This window comes from Puma concolor, chromosome C1 (assembly GCF_028749965.1).
Source record: "Puma concolor isolate L17-30 chromosome C1, mPumCon1.1.hap2, whole genome shotgun sequence".
In the NCBI taxonomy this organism is placed as follows: domain Eukaryota; kingdom Metazoa; phylum Chordata; class Mammalia; order Carnivora; family Felidae; genus Puma; species Puma concolor.
The window spans coordinates 80,244,994-80,261,750 of NC_141674.1; the positions used below are offsets into that span (position 1 = coordinate 80,244,994).

The 16,757-nt window shown below is 44.9% G+C and overlaps 1 protein-coding gene across 3 annotated transcripts in view; it reads right to left on the bottom strand.

Moving 5' to 3' along the window:
* The window catches only part of ABCA4 (ATP binding cassette subfamily A member 4), a 132,736-nt gene that overhangs the window by 40,280 nt on the left and 75,699 nt on the right, over positions 1-16,757 (bottom strand). For all 3 annotated transcript variants that reach the window (XM_086717598.1, XM_086717597.1, XM_086717599.1), the window contains 10 exons: positions 15,843-15,974; positions 14,533-14,672; positions 13,943-14,080; positions 12,762-12,955; positions 11,347-11,431; positions 8,375-8,580; positions 7,965-8,013; positions 3,151-3,398; positions 673-797; positions 92-190 (listed from right to left, as the gene is read on the bottom strand). In XM_086717598.1, the coding sequence (XP_086573724.1) occupies positions 92-190; positions 673-797; positions 3,151-3,398; positions 7,965-8,013; positions 8,375-8,580; positions 11,347-11,431; positions 12,762-12,955; positions 13,943-14,080; positions 14,533-14,672; positions 15,843-15,974 (1,416 nt within the window). The remainder of the gene's footprint in view (positions 1-91; positions 191-672; positions 798-3,150; positions 3,399-7,964; positions 8,014-8,374; positions 8,581-11,346; positions 11,432-12,761; positions 12,956-13,942; positions 14,081-14,532; positions 14,673-15,842; positions 15,975-16,757) is intronic.

A 16,757-nucleotide genomic window follows, 5' to 3' on the forward strand; every position in this document is an offset into this window, starting at 1 on the left:
TCAACCTGCCATCCCAGAACCCCACCATCAGGGTCCCCCTCCCCGGGAGGGGCAGCTGGTGATGGTAGGACGGGGGTGCGCAAAGACTTACGGAAGCCACTCTTCCTTCAGGCAGCGGTTGCCAAAGCCCGGCTTGTTCAGGAGGACGTCTGCAAGTGCTGCAAGCTGCTCACTGCCTGGCTGGTCCAAACTAGACAGAGTGACAGGGGCTGAGCTGACAGACACGTGACTGGGACATAGGGACAAAGCAGCCAACATGCAACTTGACAAGTGTTTATTGAATGGCTGCTACGTACCGGGCACATACACAAGCCACAGAATGCTGCCTAGGAGTGGTCATAGGTCTTCCGAGAAGGGAGTGTGCTACTCAAACATGCCCAGTGATCTGATGCCATATCATGTCTGTGCCTCAAAAAGGTGGAGTTCAACCCACTCACCCAACCTTTACTTTCTCTTTCCTTACTCTTGGCAGTCCTGATTGTCCACTTGGAATCACCATTTCCAAGTGGCAGGTACACTAACTTCCTTTTGGAGGGCAGTCCAAGGACCCCTACCACATTAGCTGCTGTCCCAGGGAGTCAAAAGGTGAAGGTCCACCACGCAGTCTGACCTGGGAGCCCCACAACCCATGGGAGCGAATGATGACCTTTGGGGATGAGAGAGACTATGCACCTGAAGAAAGTGTACTGCTGCCCATACATCCAGGGGTGAAGGATCAAAGCAGGATATTCACCAAAGGGAGGGACGATGATGGAAAGCATCAGAGCCAAAAACACAAAAGTGGCCGGGAGCACAATCTGTTAGAAAATAAACATGGCAATGTGGGCTGTGGTATGTTAAAGACACACTCCCACACCAACACACAGACACACAGACACACACACACACACACACACACACACACACACACTCATTGTTCTAAACATCCCGTAGCCTCATAACTAGGCCCCTGGCAAAGAAGGTCAGGCTTCTGGGGAACATTACAAGGGAAGATGTGCAAAGGCAAGCTGTGTAACAGTAAGCAGAATGTTCTGGTAGCCACTGAAGAATGGCTGAAGTAGGCCAATCCTGAGCACTGAAGCAGGCCAATGTTCAACCAGAGGTGAACCAGAGTTTCCATATCTGAATAACAAATAAAAAGAAAAAAAGGAGTGCCCAATCTATAGATTGAATGCAATCCCTATCAAAATACCAACAGCATTTTCCACAGAACTAGAACGAACAATCCAAAAATCTGCAGGGAACCACAAAAAACCCTGAGTGGCCAAAGATATTTTGAAAAAGAAAAACAGAACTAGAGGCATCACAATTCCAGACTGCAAGTTATATTACAAAGCTGTAGTAATCGAAACGATATGGTACCAGCACAAAAACAGACACATAGATCAATGGAACACAAAAGAAAACACAGAAATAAACCCACAATTATATGGTCAATTAATCTTTGACAAAGAATGAAAGAAGAAGCAATGGAAAAAAGACAGTCTCTTCAACAAATGGTGTTGGGAAAACTGGACCACTTTCTTATACCATACACAAAAATAAGCTCAAAATGGAGAAGAGACCTAAATGTGATACCCAAAACCATAAAAAACCTAGAAGAGAGCACAGGCACTAATTTCTCTGACATCAGAAATAGCAACGTTTTTCTAGATATGTCTCCTGAGGCACAGGAGATAAAAACAAAAATAAACTGTTGAAACTACATCAGAATAAAAAGCTTCTGCACAGCAAAGGAAACAATCAACAAAACTAAAAGGTAACCTATGGAGTGGGAGAAGATATTTGCAAAGGACAGATCCTATAAAGGGCTGGCATTCAAAATTTATAAAGAATTGATATAACTCAACACACAAAAACCAAATAATCCAATTAAAAAATGGGCAGAAGACATGAACAGACATTTCTCCAAGGAAGACATCCAGATGGCCAACAGACACATGAAAAGATGCTCAACATCACTCATCATCAGGGAAATGAAAATCAAAACTACAACGAGATAACACCCATACCAGTCATATAGTCAGAATGACTATAATCAAAAAACACAAGAAACAAAAGTGTTGGCGAGGATGTAGAGAAAAAGGAATCCTTATGCACTGCTGGTGGAAATGCAAACTGGTGCAGCCACTGTGAAAAACAGTATGGAGGTTCCTCAAAAGTTAAAAATAGAACTACCTTATGATCCAGTAATCACACTACTGAGTATTTATCCAAAACATACAAAAACACTAATTCAAAGGATCCATGCACCCCTATGTGTATTGCAGCATTATTTACAATAGCCAAACAATGGAAGCGGCTCAAGTATCCATCGTTACATGAACGGATAAAGAAGATGTGGTATATGTAGACAACGCATTATTACTCAGCCATCAGAAACAATGAAATCTTGCCATTTGCAATGACATGGATGGAGCTAGAGAGTATTATGCTAAGTAAAATCAGTCGGTCTGAGAAAGACAAATACCATATGATTTCACTCATATGTGGAATTAAAGAGGCAAAATTAACGAGCACAGGGGTAAAAAAAGAGAGACAAACCAAGAAACAGACTCTTAACTACAGATTACAAACTGATGATTACCAAAGGCGGGATAGGTGGTGGAAGGTGGGTGAAACAGGTGACGGGGATTGAGGAGGGCACTTGTCATGATGAGCACTGAGTAACATATAAAATTGCTGAATCTCTATATGATATACCTGATCCAAATAGAACACTGTAGGTTAATAACACTGGAATTAAAATTTAAAAGTTAATAAAAAAGTGATAAAAAGAAAAAAGAGGCCAACGACCTTGATATGTAGGGCCAATGCAAAAATGAATGAAAATATGACTTCACCCTTCGCTGTAAAAATAAAAACAATCTTAAAAACAAAAATCTGAAAAACAAAAATAAAAACAATCACTATTATTTTATTTTCTCTGCTATGTGAGGTTAAAAGATTACAAAGGATCTTCACGTTACTAAGAACCAAAATAAAGGTTGGCAAGGAGCAAAGAAAGCCAATAGAACCTAAAGAGGGTGCTCATTGCTGTGTTTGAACTCCTGTGCAGGAGAAAGCCAAGGAGAGGATGGAAAGGCCGGCAGAGGGCAGGCAGGCCTTGGCCACCGGCAACCAAGCACAGGCAAGGGCCCAAAGTAGTACCTGGGCCAGGAAGTCCTTGTGGCTGCGAGCAGTGTGGTGGAATCGCTTCACCAGCAATGCCTGCATATGTTGGATGATGAGCTGTGCTCCTGTGTTGAACCGGCTGCGTTCCTCTGGCTTCGAGGAAGAGTGGTCCTCTGGGTGAGGAGCTGGCTCTGCAGAGCAGCCATTGGAGCCCAGGGGAATCTGTCTGGCCTTCTCCATAGGGTGCCGGAGACTGGCGTTTTCTCTTTTCTGTGGAGCGCCACCTGATTTGAAAGACTGAATTAGTAATTTAGAAAAATACTCACAGGGTCTGGCTCCCATATGCCATTTTGTTTTTTTTCTCACTGAACTCATTTTCTCTTCATTGAAATCAGCAAGAGGGGCACCTGGGTGGCTCAGTCAGTTAAGTGTCTGACTTTGTCTTGGGTCATGATTTCGCAGTTCGTGAGTTCAAGCCCCACATGGGGCTCTGTGCTGACAGCTCACAGCCTGGAGCCTGCTTCAGATTCTGTGTCTCCCTCTCTCTCTGCCCCTCCCCTGCTCACACTCCGTCTCTTTCTCAAAAATAAATAAAACATTAAATTTTTTTTTTTTAATCAGCAACAAAATATCAATTCAGGCATGTCAATAAATTTTTACAAATTCTATTTTGGGGGGCACCTAGCTGGCTTCCTCAGTAGAGCATGTGACTGTTATACTCAGGGTCATGAGTTTAAGACCCACATTGGGTATGGAGCCTACTTAAAATAAAATAAAATTCTATTTTTGGGTGCATGGGTGACTCAGTCAGTTGAACATCCAACTCTTGGTATTGGCTTAGATTGTGATCTCACAGTTGTGAGGTCAAGCCTTGTGTCAGGCTCTGTGCTGAGCGTTGAGCCTGCTTGGGATTCTCGCTCTCCCTCTCTCTTCTCCTCCCCCTCTCTCAAAATAAATAAACTTAAAAAAATTGTCATTTTTTGGTGTAAATCATCTGTCAACAGAATCACCTGAAATCCTTTAAAAATTCTCTACAGTAGCTAAAGAGAAGAGGATAGATATAAATGCATTGACAGAGAGGTCTAAAATGTATAACTAGTAAAAAAAAATTGAAGTTGCAGAACGATATGTGTAATAAGATCATATTTATGTTAGGTAGCACGTTTATCATATACAACAAAATGCATCTTATACATACATACACATACGCACATCTGTAACTGCAAGGCTGTGACAGACTACCCACCAACTGTTAAAGCAGTCACCACTCCAGAGGTGGAGCTGGATAAAGGGCGGGGATGGGGGGGTGGGGACGGGTGAGGGTGAAGAGTGATATTAGCCTTTTTTTATTATTTGAATCTTTAAACAGCAAAATATATTCATGTGTAACCTGTGGATTTAAGAGTTGAATTGGTTCTTTCTAAATTCTTGGAGGCCACTGTGAAGTGGTGGAAAGACTAATGAACTAGGGTTAGGAGACCTGGGTTTGAATCCTGACTCTTAGTAGATGCACAAATTGGGCTGACTCATCCTATCTGAATCTGGGCTTTCTCACCTGTAAAATGAAAATGAAAATATTTTACAGGGTCGTTATGAAGATTAAATGAGTTAACACATGAGAATGTGCTTTAAAAACTACTCACTGCAAGTCACTAGTTATGTTGAAGCTATATAGTTCATCATCACTGATTTTTAAAAAAAATTTTCCCAATGTTTATTTTTGAGGGGGAGAGGGGCAGAGAGAGGGAGACACAGAAACTGAAGCAGGCTCCAGGTTACAAGCTGTCAGCACAGAGCCTAACGCGGGGCTTGAACTCATGAACAGTGAGATCATGACCTGAGCCAAAGTTGGACATTTAACCAACTGAGGCACCCAGGCGTGATAGAGATAGGCACCCATTGGTGATAGAGATCACCAATGATTAAGGTTCATTTATAGAATGTGTTGTTGGACATAAAGGGAGAGCTTATAGGAACATTGGTTGGTTTCAGCTGCTTTCTTGACCCTCCTGAAGTCCCCCAGGACAAGGGCAGCTGCAAAGGGAGTTGGGCCAGCCCAGTCATCCTTTCAGCGAACACTTATTGCACCTGCAATGCACTATCCTGGCTTCTCTAGGCTCTCTGACGACCAGGTGCCAGAGCCCCAGCTCTCCGCCTCCTTTCCCTGATCAGGGCTCAGGTTTGATGTCTGCTGTGGTTGGTCCTCGTCTGGCGGGATTCGTGCTGCCTCTCCTCATGTCTACCCCATGAGCTCTGCTCTCTCTCTGATGCCCCATCCAGACTGGAGCCCACTGTTCAGGCCAGAGCTGAGTGCGCCAGCTGAGGGTGGTCAGAATCACGTTTGTCCCTGGCTTTCCACTGCCCTCTAGCGGTCACTGGCTGTGAGCCACACCTTCAGAAGTAGCACCGACCCTTCTGGTACCATGCAACTTGTGACCCAATGGACAGCTACAAGTTCCTTCGGACTTTGGAAACATGATCAGAAAACATCATCCTCTAAAACTGAGCCAATTAAAAACAATGTATTTAACCATTTGAAAAATGGGAGGCAGGGGCGCCTGGGTGGCGCAGTCGGTTAAGCTTCCGACTTCAGCCAGGTCACGATCTCGCGGTCCGTGAGTTCGAGCCCCGCCAGGCTCTGGGCTGATGGCTCGGAGCCTGGAGCCTGTTTCCGATTCTGTGTCTCCCTTTCTCTCTGCCCCTCCCCCATTCATGCTCTGTCTCTCTCTGTCCCAAAAATAAATAAAAAACATTGAAAAAAAAAATTAAAAAAAAAAAAATGGGAGGCAGTGAGAATATAGAATTGAGATTCCTAGATCTGAGAGCTAAAACCAGGGGTAAGACTCAGAAGCCTGTGTGACTTTAAAGCAAGTCATCTAATCTGTGTGAGCTCAGTTTCCCCCAAATGGGGCTAATCCGTGCCTTGGCATCCTCACAAGATTATAATGACAATCGAAACAATGGATGTTAAGTGCTCCCTGAAGTATAAAGGGCTAAACTAGTTTGAGGGAAAAGATGACTTATTTTTTTTTAATTTCTTAATGTTTTTATTTATTTTTGAAGAAGAGAGAGAGACAGAGCATGAGTGGGGGAGGAGCAGAGAGAGGGAGACACAGAATTCGAAGCAGGCTCCAGGCTCTAAGCTGTCAGCACAGAGCCTGATGCGGGGCTCAAACTCACAAACTGTGAGATCATGACCTGAGCCAAAGTTGGATGCTTAACCCTGGCGCCCCTAAGTAAAAGATTTGTAAATGTTGAGATAAGGGTTGCTAAATCTTAATCAGATTTCACACACTGTGTTAAAACTTGGCGTGTATTAACTCATTTAATTCTCTCAACAATCCTAAAAGGTGGACACTGTTATTAATCTCATTTTGCAGATAAGGAAACTGAGGTACAAAGAGGCTAAGTATTTACCCAAAGCCACTCAATTAGCAAATTATGCACATCTGCCTTATTCTAACAGCTATACTCTTAACCTCTACCCCTGCATGTCTCATTGGAACATCCTATTCTATGCTCAGGTTGACCAGTCTTCTGATATTCTCCTGAGAAGACCCAATTATTAAAGAGTATTCTGTGCAGATAAAAGGCCCCAACTCTTGATTCCATCATAGTTTCTGATATAAATTCGCTTATTTTCATTCTGGTCTTGATTAACGTAAGTCTTTGCCTTTGGGTGACCTGGGAGAGAATTCAATTTCTGTGTCTGCAAAGCTGGAAAGAAAAGCTGGGCCCTGTGGTGAGCTGCTACCACTCTCTCCAGAGGACTGCCTTCCCTCCCCACTCTGCCAGGATGCCCACCTCTTCTAGCTGCCACATGAGCTACCTGGGTCAGGGAGCACATTTGGGCTGGCATATTTGCCCACTGGTAGTTCTAAGCATAACTGATAAACAGACTTTTGGGACCACTTATGAAGCAAGATGAAAACCACATTATCTTAACAGTTGGCATCAGAAACTTTACAGGGAGGAAATGGTCTTTGCCCAGGAAAATACTGTGATATGCTACACTGGGTAGAAAGAGGTAACCAACCACAGGAGCCCAAGGCAGCAAAGGAAGATGGCCATTCAGCTTTGCCTGTGAGTGCGAGAGAGGAAAACAGAACGGAGAGAGAGGAGCCAGATCAAGGATTTTATCAGTGTGGACGGACCCCTATTGTTCTATCAGGAGCGGCCTGTGCTGTGGCATGTAATCCCTCCTACTATGTCCATTTCTCTGTCCTCCACCCTCCACAGTAAAGTGCACTCATGAACGCTTTGGGTGGCTCTGGGGTTTAGAAATCACAGGAGGAGCTAGTTGGTGTCCAGGCTCACACATGTAGAAGACAGACCCCTAAATTCCCAGAAATTATGGTCCTCACAGTTTCAAAGTTCCAGAGGGCACTAAATGAAGGCTCACAATAATTTTATCTGTCTCAAACAAGACAGAAGATCCCAGATGGCATACTGTCACCATTATCTCTAGGGACTCTGTGGGCTGTCACTCATGCAGACAGGGGTGAATCAGAGGCCTGGTGGAGATAAGAGGAGCAGATGAGGATGGTGATGTGGCAGGTACAGGAGACCAGAAAGTGGGATGAGAAGCTTGGGGGTGGTGAAGCTCCCAGGCTGAACTCCTTAAGGATCCTGATTCATCTAGAGTCCTTCCACCCAGACGTAATTCCGTTTGTCATTCCTTTGTCATTTAAAGGAGCCAAGAATGCAAAACATGCATTGTTTGACGGGTCAGATAAATACCGTGGAGGAGTATTTGCCTGCTTTGTTGTTTCATGAGATTTTCCTTAGATTTTCAATATAGAGCTTGGGGAGTGTGGGGAGGGAACAAGCTACACACTCTGGAACCATACCAGCAAACAAGAGTCCTGAATCAGAATCTTCCGTGACCTTCAGAAAAATCTGTCAAGAAGGAAAAAAGAGAACATGTGGTTTAGGCATTCCATTCTCAGAAAAAAGTCTGACCCAAGCTCAGTTTTGTTGGGTACTGCTTCCTAATGGAGGGAAAATACATTACGATTTATCTAAGAACACAGTCTTCTATAAATATAAAAGTGTATGCACACAGTGACCACAACTACGTAAAACACGTTTCTGTAGGGACAAAGGTATGAGGAAGTGAGCCAAAAGTGAAGATAGTTGCTACGCTTGGGTGGGGAATTATGGCTTTCTGCCTTATATAAAACTTCCCCTAGTGTTAGACATTTGCAAAGAGCCACCTTTTCTGCTACCTGACAGGAACCAGCTAGAATCTCTGCCTTACCTCTTCCAGGGGAGTGTCAGAAATTCCAAAACTGCTGAGCCCCAGTTCGGCCAGTGTTTCCTCGAGCTCTCTGAAAAGGCTGGCGTATGCTCTCTGCTTGAAATTCTTATTTGGAAGAAGGAAGACAAGTTCTTGACCAATGCATTCCACCAGCTTTGCCTCTGGAACATGGTGCTGTACCATATCCATCAGTTCATTCACATCCCCTAGGACACAAAAAGAGACTGCTAGCAACTCTGTTTACCAGAACCTGGGAGACTATGAACTTCCTTACATCCCCTTTCTTCCCATCTGGGCAAGGGGCATTTCATTCCTCAGTCACAACCCTCGCAGAGGACCGATGCTCCAGCCCATCCGGTTTTAGCCCAGTTGGCCCAGTGAAGGGCACTGAGGAGAGGAAGATGTAAGCAAAAGCACTCCCCACTAACTAGCTGGACAAACTCGGGGAGGTCATATAACACCCCCCTCCCAGTTTTCTCCTTTTTTCAATCAAATGGTCTGTCCCTTACAAGCTATGTAACAGGAAGCAGGTCATACCCTAGTTTTTTCATCTGTGCAAAGGGGAAAATAATGGCAGCCAGGCACTTTACTGTTATTTATGAGGACTGGATGAGTTCATATACATAAAACACTTAGAATGATGTACCTGGTGCCTAGGTAAGCATTAGCTGCTATTGTTATCATGAACATCCTGTCTAGTAAGAAAGCTTTTATCATTGTTATTATTCATTCTTATTCACCACAAGCCTGAAGGTTAAGTCAAAGCTGCTTTCACTTTCCTGGTCTGGCCCAAGCTACAGGTGACTTGTGTAAGACGTACACCTGGAACTGATGACCACGCTGGGTGAAAACTCTCCTTCCCAAATCACACAGCCGTGCCTGGTCTAACTTTTTGAAGAAATGCGCCATTTCCCTTGGGACTGTACCTGCCTCCTCAAATGAACAAACAAACAAACAAACTATAACACCCTGATCTCAGGAAATGCAGAAGGGGATTGAGAAGCTGTGGAGTCAGACTGGGGCTGAGGGGAGGGAGTGTGGCATGCACAACATGGGGCATGAGGAAGTGTCCAGTGACAAGTATTTCCCTGACACCCTCGTGCAGTCGGAATTTAATTTTATGCATAAGCATGTATTACTTTAACATCCAGAATCTAATTTAAAATTTTAAAGCATATATACGAAAAGCGGTTCCCTATTATCTTGAGAGGGAGGTCAAAGGGAGAGAGATTGTAGGGACTCAGAACCCAGCTCTCATGCACTTCTGAAGACAATCCTCTCAGTGAGGGTCACCCAGTGGGTTCTTTGCTTTCTTTGTTCTAAAAATTACCCACGTGGAGGGATTACATGGCTTCAAACCCATGTCCTTCTGGCTACCTGGAGTGGAAGGCTTGATTTATGTCAAGTTTGTAAAGTGGACTCAATTGTCCTTAGCTCTGGGATGACTTCACACAGGGGCTGGAGGGCTCCCTGCGTGAGGAAGCAGCTTTGCCCTAACAGCTCTCCAGGGGTCATGTTCATTGTTCTCTGAGGAAGGAAATCAAGCCCGAAGCTGCTGGATTCCCAGGAATTGTGTCTTAGTCATGTGTGTCAGCCTTCCAGAGGTAGTCCTGGAGGGCAGCAGGGCTCACAGCGCCTGGCAGAGAGAGGTCAGTGAGTGTGTGGTGCTCAGTTGTGGGTCCTCCTTCAAGGAGCTAACTAGGGAACAGAATGATCTTCCTCCGCTTACTTGGGGCATAACAACTTACTGCGCTTCCTACCATTCACAGCATCCCTCTTCTAGTCAAAGAAAATAAACATTTATTTAGAAATAAAGGAATATAAAAAAAAATTACTCCAGCCAGGAGTCCCTGTTTCCAACTTGATTGTGGTGCACCACTGCATTGGTTTGTTAAAAACTATCAGTGTCTTGACCAAGATTCCTCCTGGGAGGAACCTTCAGAAAGCAGGGAGAGACCCACAGCAAGGCAGGCTAGGGAAAGACATAAAGCTGTCATCCTGAAAGGATGTGTTCATGTTCACTGCAGGTTCTGTCAGTGCAGAGTGGGCGAGAGAGGAAACGTGAGGCAAACCTTGACATTTCCCTCAACTTTCAAGCACAGAATATAGTGTCCAGTTTTCTTGTTTTATCAGATTTTAATCAGTAAATTCCTCAGACTTAGAAAAAAAAATTGTGCTAAAAAGAAAACTTTTTTGTTTGTTTTTTTTTGATAAGCAGATTCCCCTAACCCCACCTGTCATCAACCTGAGTCAGTACATGGGTTGAATTTTGCCCCCTCTGAGGGATATGGGGTATGTGGTATTCCATTTGCAAAGATATCCCAGAAGATGGATGGAAGTGGGCCTTCATGGCGAACAGTGAGAGATGTTGGCAAACGCTCGGGGTCCCTGAGGTCAGACCCTGTGAGGTGAGTGCCTATGGTGAGAGCCTCTCTTCTGCCTCTCCCTGGAGGTGGAGGCGCTCCTGAGGAGTTTTAATGCACCCTAACCCAAGGGAGAACTACTAGGAAGTTGGGACGCTGAGGGGAAGGTCAGGAATGTAAGAGGGATGTGTAACTCGGCATCCAGTCCATGAAATCTCTCTGGAATAGTTCACTATGAGACTGTATGTCACCATGGCTTCACCAGAAGGCCCCACCTGGCACCTAGAGAAGCCCTTCTTAGACACTAATGCCACCTGCAGCCAGGGCAGAAGGACCCAGGAGGGGAGTGGGCAGGGCAAGGAGTGAACATAGACTGTATTCCTCATTTAAGAGAAGAGGCCCTTAGGCCCAGGACTTTTCAAATTCCTCTGGAAATGGAGGAGAAGGAAGCCCAAAGAAAAAGATGAGCAACTGCATGAGCACGGGCTTGAGAAGTACACAGAGTGTTCTCTTTGCTCCCATTAAAGCCTATGACAACAGGACACACCCGACAACACCGAGAGATGATCACCAGACAAGAACCAAGATACAGCCTGCCCCACTCCTTACCATCTAAGACTTGTTCCGGACTTATCTCGTCTATGTGGGCTGGACACCTGGTAGAGAAACCCTGAGATGCACAGCTGCAGGTCCCCTGAAACAGACAGGGTTCAGTCACTTGAATGATAACATCTCCCTGATGCTGACTGCTATCACCACCAAGCTTCATTTGTTTCTGGCCACCAAAAGTGGTCAACAGATTTTCTGTCACCATTTGAATGTATTGCTTCATGTGAGCATTCTGAGGGTGTGGTTATTTGATTTTATCCTGGCCAGTGTGTGAGTCAGGCACAGAGAGTAGTAGAACCTCAAAGGATACCTTTGGCTTGCCATTATAATATGACAGCTGTGGGTCCGCCTGTGCGAGACATTGTGGTCCTCCTTCCCCATGGATGCACACTAGGCTGTGGAAATCCACCTAGAAAGCCTAGAGGCAGGAACACTTACACCACAGTGGCCAGAGGCATAGGTAACGCTACAAAATAATAATTGGGACAACTGAAATGTGAACAGTGCCTATTCTCAAGGAGTCCAGAGCACATTCATAATGCTTTACCTGGTTTATCTTCACCACATCCCTGATAAGCAGAAGCAGAGATAACCAGTTTCATTTTCTGCGTGCAAGGAAACCAACGATGATGAAGAATTAAGGAATTTACCCAGGATGACACAGGTTGTCCACCTTGCTACCCAGACCTGAACTTCGTCTCCTGACATGTTGAGGGGGTCTCTGCTAATTGGTATTGTTTGGCTTCACCATTTTTAGGGTATAGTCCCCAAGAAAGCCTTTTCTGGGCTTTCATTTACTAGTGGACTTTGGGTTTAATTAGGGAACATAAGGGGCACCTGGATGGCTCAATCGGTTGGGCATCTGACTTTGGCTCAGGTCATGATCTCACGGTCCGTGAGTTCAGGCCCCACGTCAGGCTCTGTGCTGACAGCTCAGAGCCTGGAGCCTGCTTGGGATTCTGTGTATCCCTCTCTCTCCACCCCTCCTCCGCTCATGCTCTGTCTCTCTCTGTCTCAAAAATAAATAAACATTAAAAAAATTTTTTTTAAAATAATAATTAGGGAATATAAATGTTAGAATGAAAAACAGGAAGCTTAAATAACCACTCTCCTTAAAACTGTGTAACCTTGTATGTAGACTGAGACACTTCTACATTGCAGCACACCGTGTGTGTAATTTAGGATTCTGGACTACAATAATCTCAGGTTTAAAACTACTTGTTTCACTTAGGGTAAAGCATCTCTGTAGGAGGGTTCGAAATGTCCATTTATCAAAATCTGCAAACAGTCTCAGAAACAAAGAGGTTGATTGTGACAGCGAGAGCCCGATTTGGGTAGAGAGCTCTGGAATGGCAGTACCACACTGTACATTTCTGTTCACCCAAAACGGACTCTTTCCCTGGGCAGACACATACCTCATAGCCTGTTTTTTGGCTCTGGATGTTTTTCATCTTGCGCACCAAAGTTAAGTAGAAGCCTGTGCCAAAGCAGTTCTTCAGGAAGAGTGGGGTGCCTGAGCAATAGAGCCTTCCCTGGGAAATGATGGCGATGCGGTCCCCGAGGAGGTCAGCCTCATCCATGTGATGAGTGGACATGATGATGGTTCTGCCTGCAAGGGCAGAGGTCACAGGGATCACCAGGCAGGCCTGGGCAAGGCTGGATGGGAGAGGATGTAGAGTAACCTCCCTGTTACACGGGCATAAAAATTTGAAGTTGATAAATAAAAACAGGTATTCTGTGGCAAAGTCCAGAAAACTGGAATAATAGTGACAACAATTAACATTTGACAGCATCCTGCATGTTGTAAAACACTGTCACACACAGTATCTCTTCATCTGGCATTGGACCTGATTCAAATAAATCACCATGTATGGGACATATTTATTATAGTAATTGGCATCTATTGAGTTCCATATGCATATTCTCTGGAGCATTAAGCATTGCACTTATAATCTTTGCAAAGAACACACACACCCTTTGAAACCAATAGGAGATGTCACTAAAAGAAAACAGTAATGAGGATTCCAGGATGGCAAACTGACCACGGGATTCAGCCATGCCGTCTTGTTCATGGGCAGTCTGAGCTCTGCCTGCTGTCTTTCTGGATCTGCACTGTCTGGTTGGAAGGTGCTGGGATAGAGGAAAGAAGGTCCCATTTTGAGACACTGCCCTGCTATCTGCAGTAGTCCTCTGGAGCACTGGACACCTGTGTGTCACCCTCACACCTGGTCTTGAGTGACCATCTGACAGTTATGGAGTTCCTTGGGATGTCTGCATGTGACCTGGGTTTTCTTACTCAAAGAGGAATTTCGCATACAGCTGCACACATTGTTCCAGACAGAAGGGCCACAGGTTGAGAGAACCTTTTAGAATATTTTGGGAAGTAGTCTGCTCCATCAGTGATTCCTGTTTATATTTGTGTAAAAACTTCAGGAGGCTTCCATGGGAACTTAGATTTACTCGAGTGACTGCTGAAGTCCCATCAGAGTGTAGTTATGGCTGTTAACTATACTCAGTTACAGAGCGCCAGGAATGAGAGTGGAGATCACAGATAGAGCTTCAGTGAGAACAAAGGGCACCGAGCAGTGGCTATTACCTGAGCGATACTTCAGAAGCAGGTCCCAAATTGAGCGTCTCGAATAGGGGTCCACCCCAGAGGTAGGCTCATCCAGAATAACCACCTTGGCACCTCCCACGAAGGCAATGGCAACAGACAGCTTCCTCTGCATGCCACCTAGAGGTACACACAAGGCAACAGGTTCATGACAGCTGTAGAGGATCGGAAGAGAAAGGCCCAGGGCTGTGGTATAAGGGGGGTTACCTTAAGACCAGCAGCAGCTTGACGCTGCCTCCTTAGATGTTTATATAGTGTTCAAACCTAGTGGGGTACTCTTTAAATGCAGCGAAGGCAAGAAATGCAGAAATGGATAAGACCATCTGAAGGTTGTTCTCACATTTTAGTCCAAACACATAAACACCAGAATCAATACAGCTCAGGCTGCTCTAACATAGGGTTCCATGTGGAAATGATCCAGAGGTGGGGTGCTCTTAGGTGCACAGAATAACGTTATAGAAGTGTTCCACCTCTTACGAAGTCTGTAATAAGCCTCCCCCTCTCAGGGCCCTGTGTCCTGGAAGACAATTCATTTGCCATCTGTAGTCCTGTCTTTTTCCAATACCGAGCACCTGACAGATCCTGAGCTTCTTCATTCCTCTTGTGGTGGAGGCCTGTGTCCTCCAACATGGCTTCCATCTCCAGCTGGGCCTCCTCCCAGGACTTTCCTTTCAGCTGGGCGTAGAACAGGATGTGTTCAGCCACTGTGAGGCTATGGGGACAGGGCAATGAGAAAGGCAATGGGCTCAGCAATTCTACCTCTAATGATTCACCTTATAGAAAGAATTAAGGGTGAGCACAAAGTTTTAGCAATCAAGATGATCACTGTGGTGCTGTTTATAACACAAAAAAAACAAAACAAAAAACAGACCATGCTAAGTATCTAATAAGAAAGGATGGTACATTTATATAATAGTGTAGTATATAAACAAAAAATTATTTTATAGAGGAATATATAATGACATGAAAAGATGTTCATGACATCCTGAGTGAAAAAAAACCCTAACTGCATTAAAAAATGGCAGGTTACAAAATTGTATGCAGAGTTTTACTCTCCTTTATAATTAAAACACACACACACACACACACACACACACACACACACACACACACACACCCCCCTGCATAGGAGAAGTTCTGAAAAATCATACACCAAGGTGTTATGGATGGTGAAATTACAGGTGACTTCCATTTTCTTCTTTTCTGTTTTTAACTTTTTTAAAATGTTTATTTTTGAGAGAGACAGAGACAGAGCACAAGCGGGGAAGGTGCAAAGAAGAGAGGGAAACAGAATCTGAGGCAGGCTCCAGGCTCTGAGCTGTCAGCACAGAGCCCAACGCGGGGTTCAAACCCACAAGCTGTGAGATCATGACCTGAGCTGAAGTCAGGTGCTTAACTGACTGAGCCACCCAGGTGCCCCATTCTATTTATATTTCTTTCCTTCCTTTCTCTAAATACAATATAGCTTTTAAAATAATAAGTAAAAGTTTCGGGGGAAAGCAAGTGAAAAGCCTCCTGAAAAGTCAGTTTTTAGTGCCTGGCTTAAGAGAGAAACAGGAACAATGGTCTCCTCTCTTGGTCCCTGAGAGGGAATATTTCAGGACTGAACAAGGGGCCCCAGGATGGACCACTCTGTCAGAGAGCAGGGGGAAGTACTTTTCTTAGGGGGTAGACCTCAGCTCCCAATGCCAGAGGCATAGCCTGACTTTCTGAGGGATACCTCTTATAGGACAAAGGACCTTGAACATGGGGAAACCAAACAAGAACACACTGCCTGCTGCCCCCAGAACAGGCATCCTTGAGCTCAGCTCTAGAGAACATGTGTGCTGGGGGGCAGGGGAGAGCAAGGCATGGGGACGATCTCAATTCCTGTTCTACTTACTGGTGGAACAGGATGTTGTGCTGTGGACACATGCCAAGACTCTGTCGGACTGCATCCAGGCTGGTTTCAATGTCCTTTCCCCCAATGAGCACAGTCCCTGATGTTGGTGGCAACAGACCCGTCAGGATGGACCTGCCAAATACAGGAGTCAGTGGCAGAAAAGATGGCCATTAGGACTGCTTTGGGATGGCAGCCCCCCACTCTAGGGTCAGTGATGACTCTCACACTGATTCCTGCACTGGCTCTCAATTGAACCCAAACCATTATTAGCTGTGGGGACCAACAGTTTCCCATACAGGCTTTAGAACCAGTGTGTATATCCAGCCCTACTGCGGATGACCACATCTGTCATCTTTGCTTCTACTTATTTCCTAGTGCCCCAGGCAGGCACTGATAGGTTCCTGGCGTTCCCAGCTGCAGAACCTTCACTTACAGCTAAAGATCCCTCCCCAGCTCAGCCATCACCGCTCCTGGTGATGTGGAGGCTCAATTAAAGTGTGCAGTGTGTGATCGATGCTGTGCCTCATATTATTATCACAAAAGCATAGGGCAGGGTCTTAATGAGAGCCCAGGCATTCAATATGTATTTGCTGATTGAATGATTGAAGGAAGACAGGGGAATTACCACCAACAATACTATTTCTGGATACAAAACAAGAAGCCCAATATCAACATTGGCCCTTTTTTGGTAAAATGAGAAATAATGATGCCTGCCTCATGGGTTTGTTATGAAGATTAAATGAGCTAATACTTGTAAACACTTAGAACTATGCCAGCGTAAAGCAAAACTCGAAAGTATTATTACTATTTTTATTAAACATTGTGTTTCAACCCCCAGGGGAAGTTGCATTTCAGTAATTGATGCAGTCATGTGTTTGCCTTTGAGAACCCTTGGGGTCCTGGATGGCGCTCTGG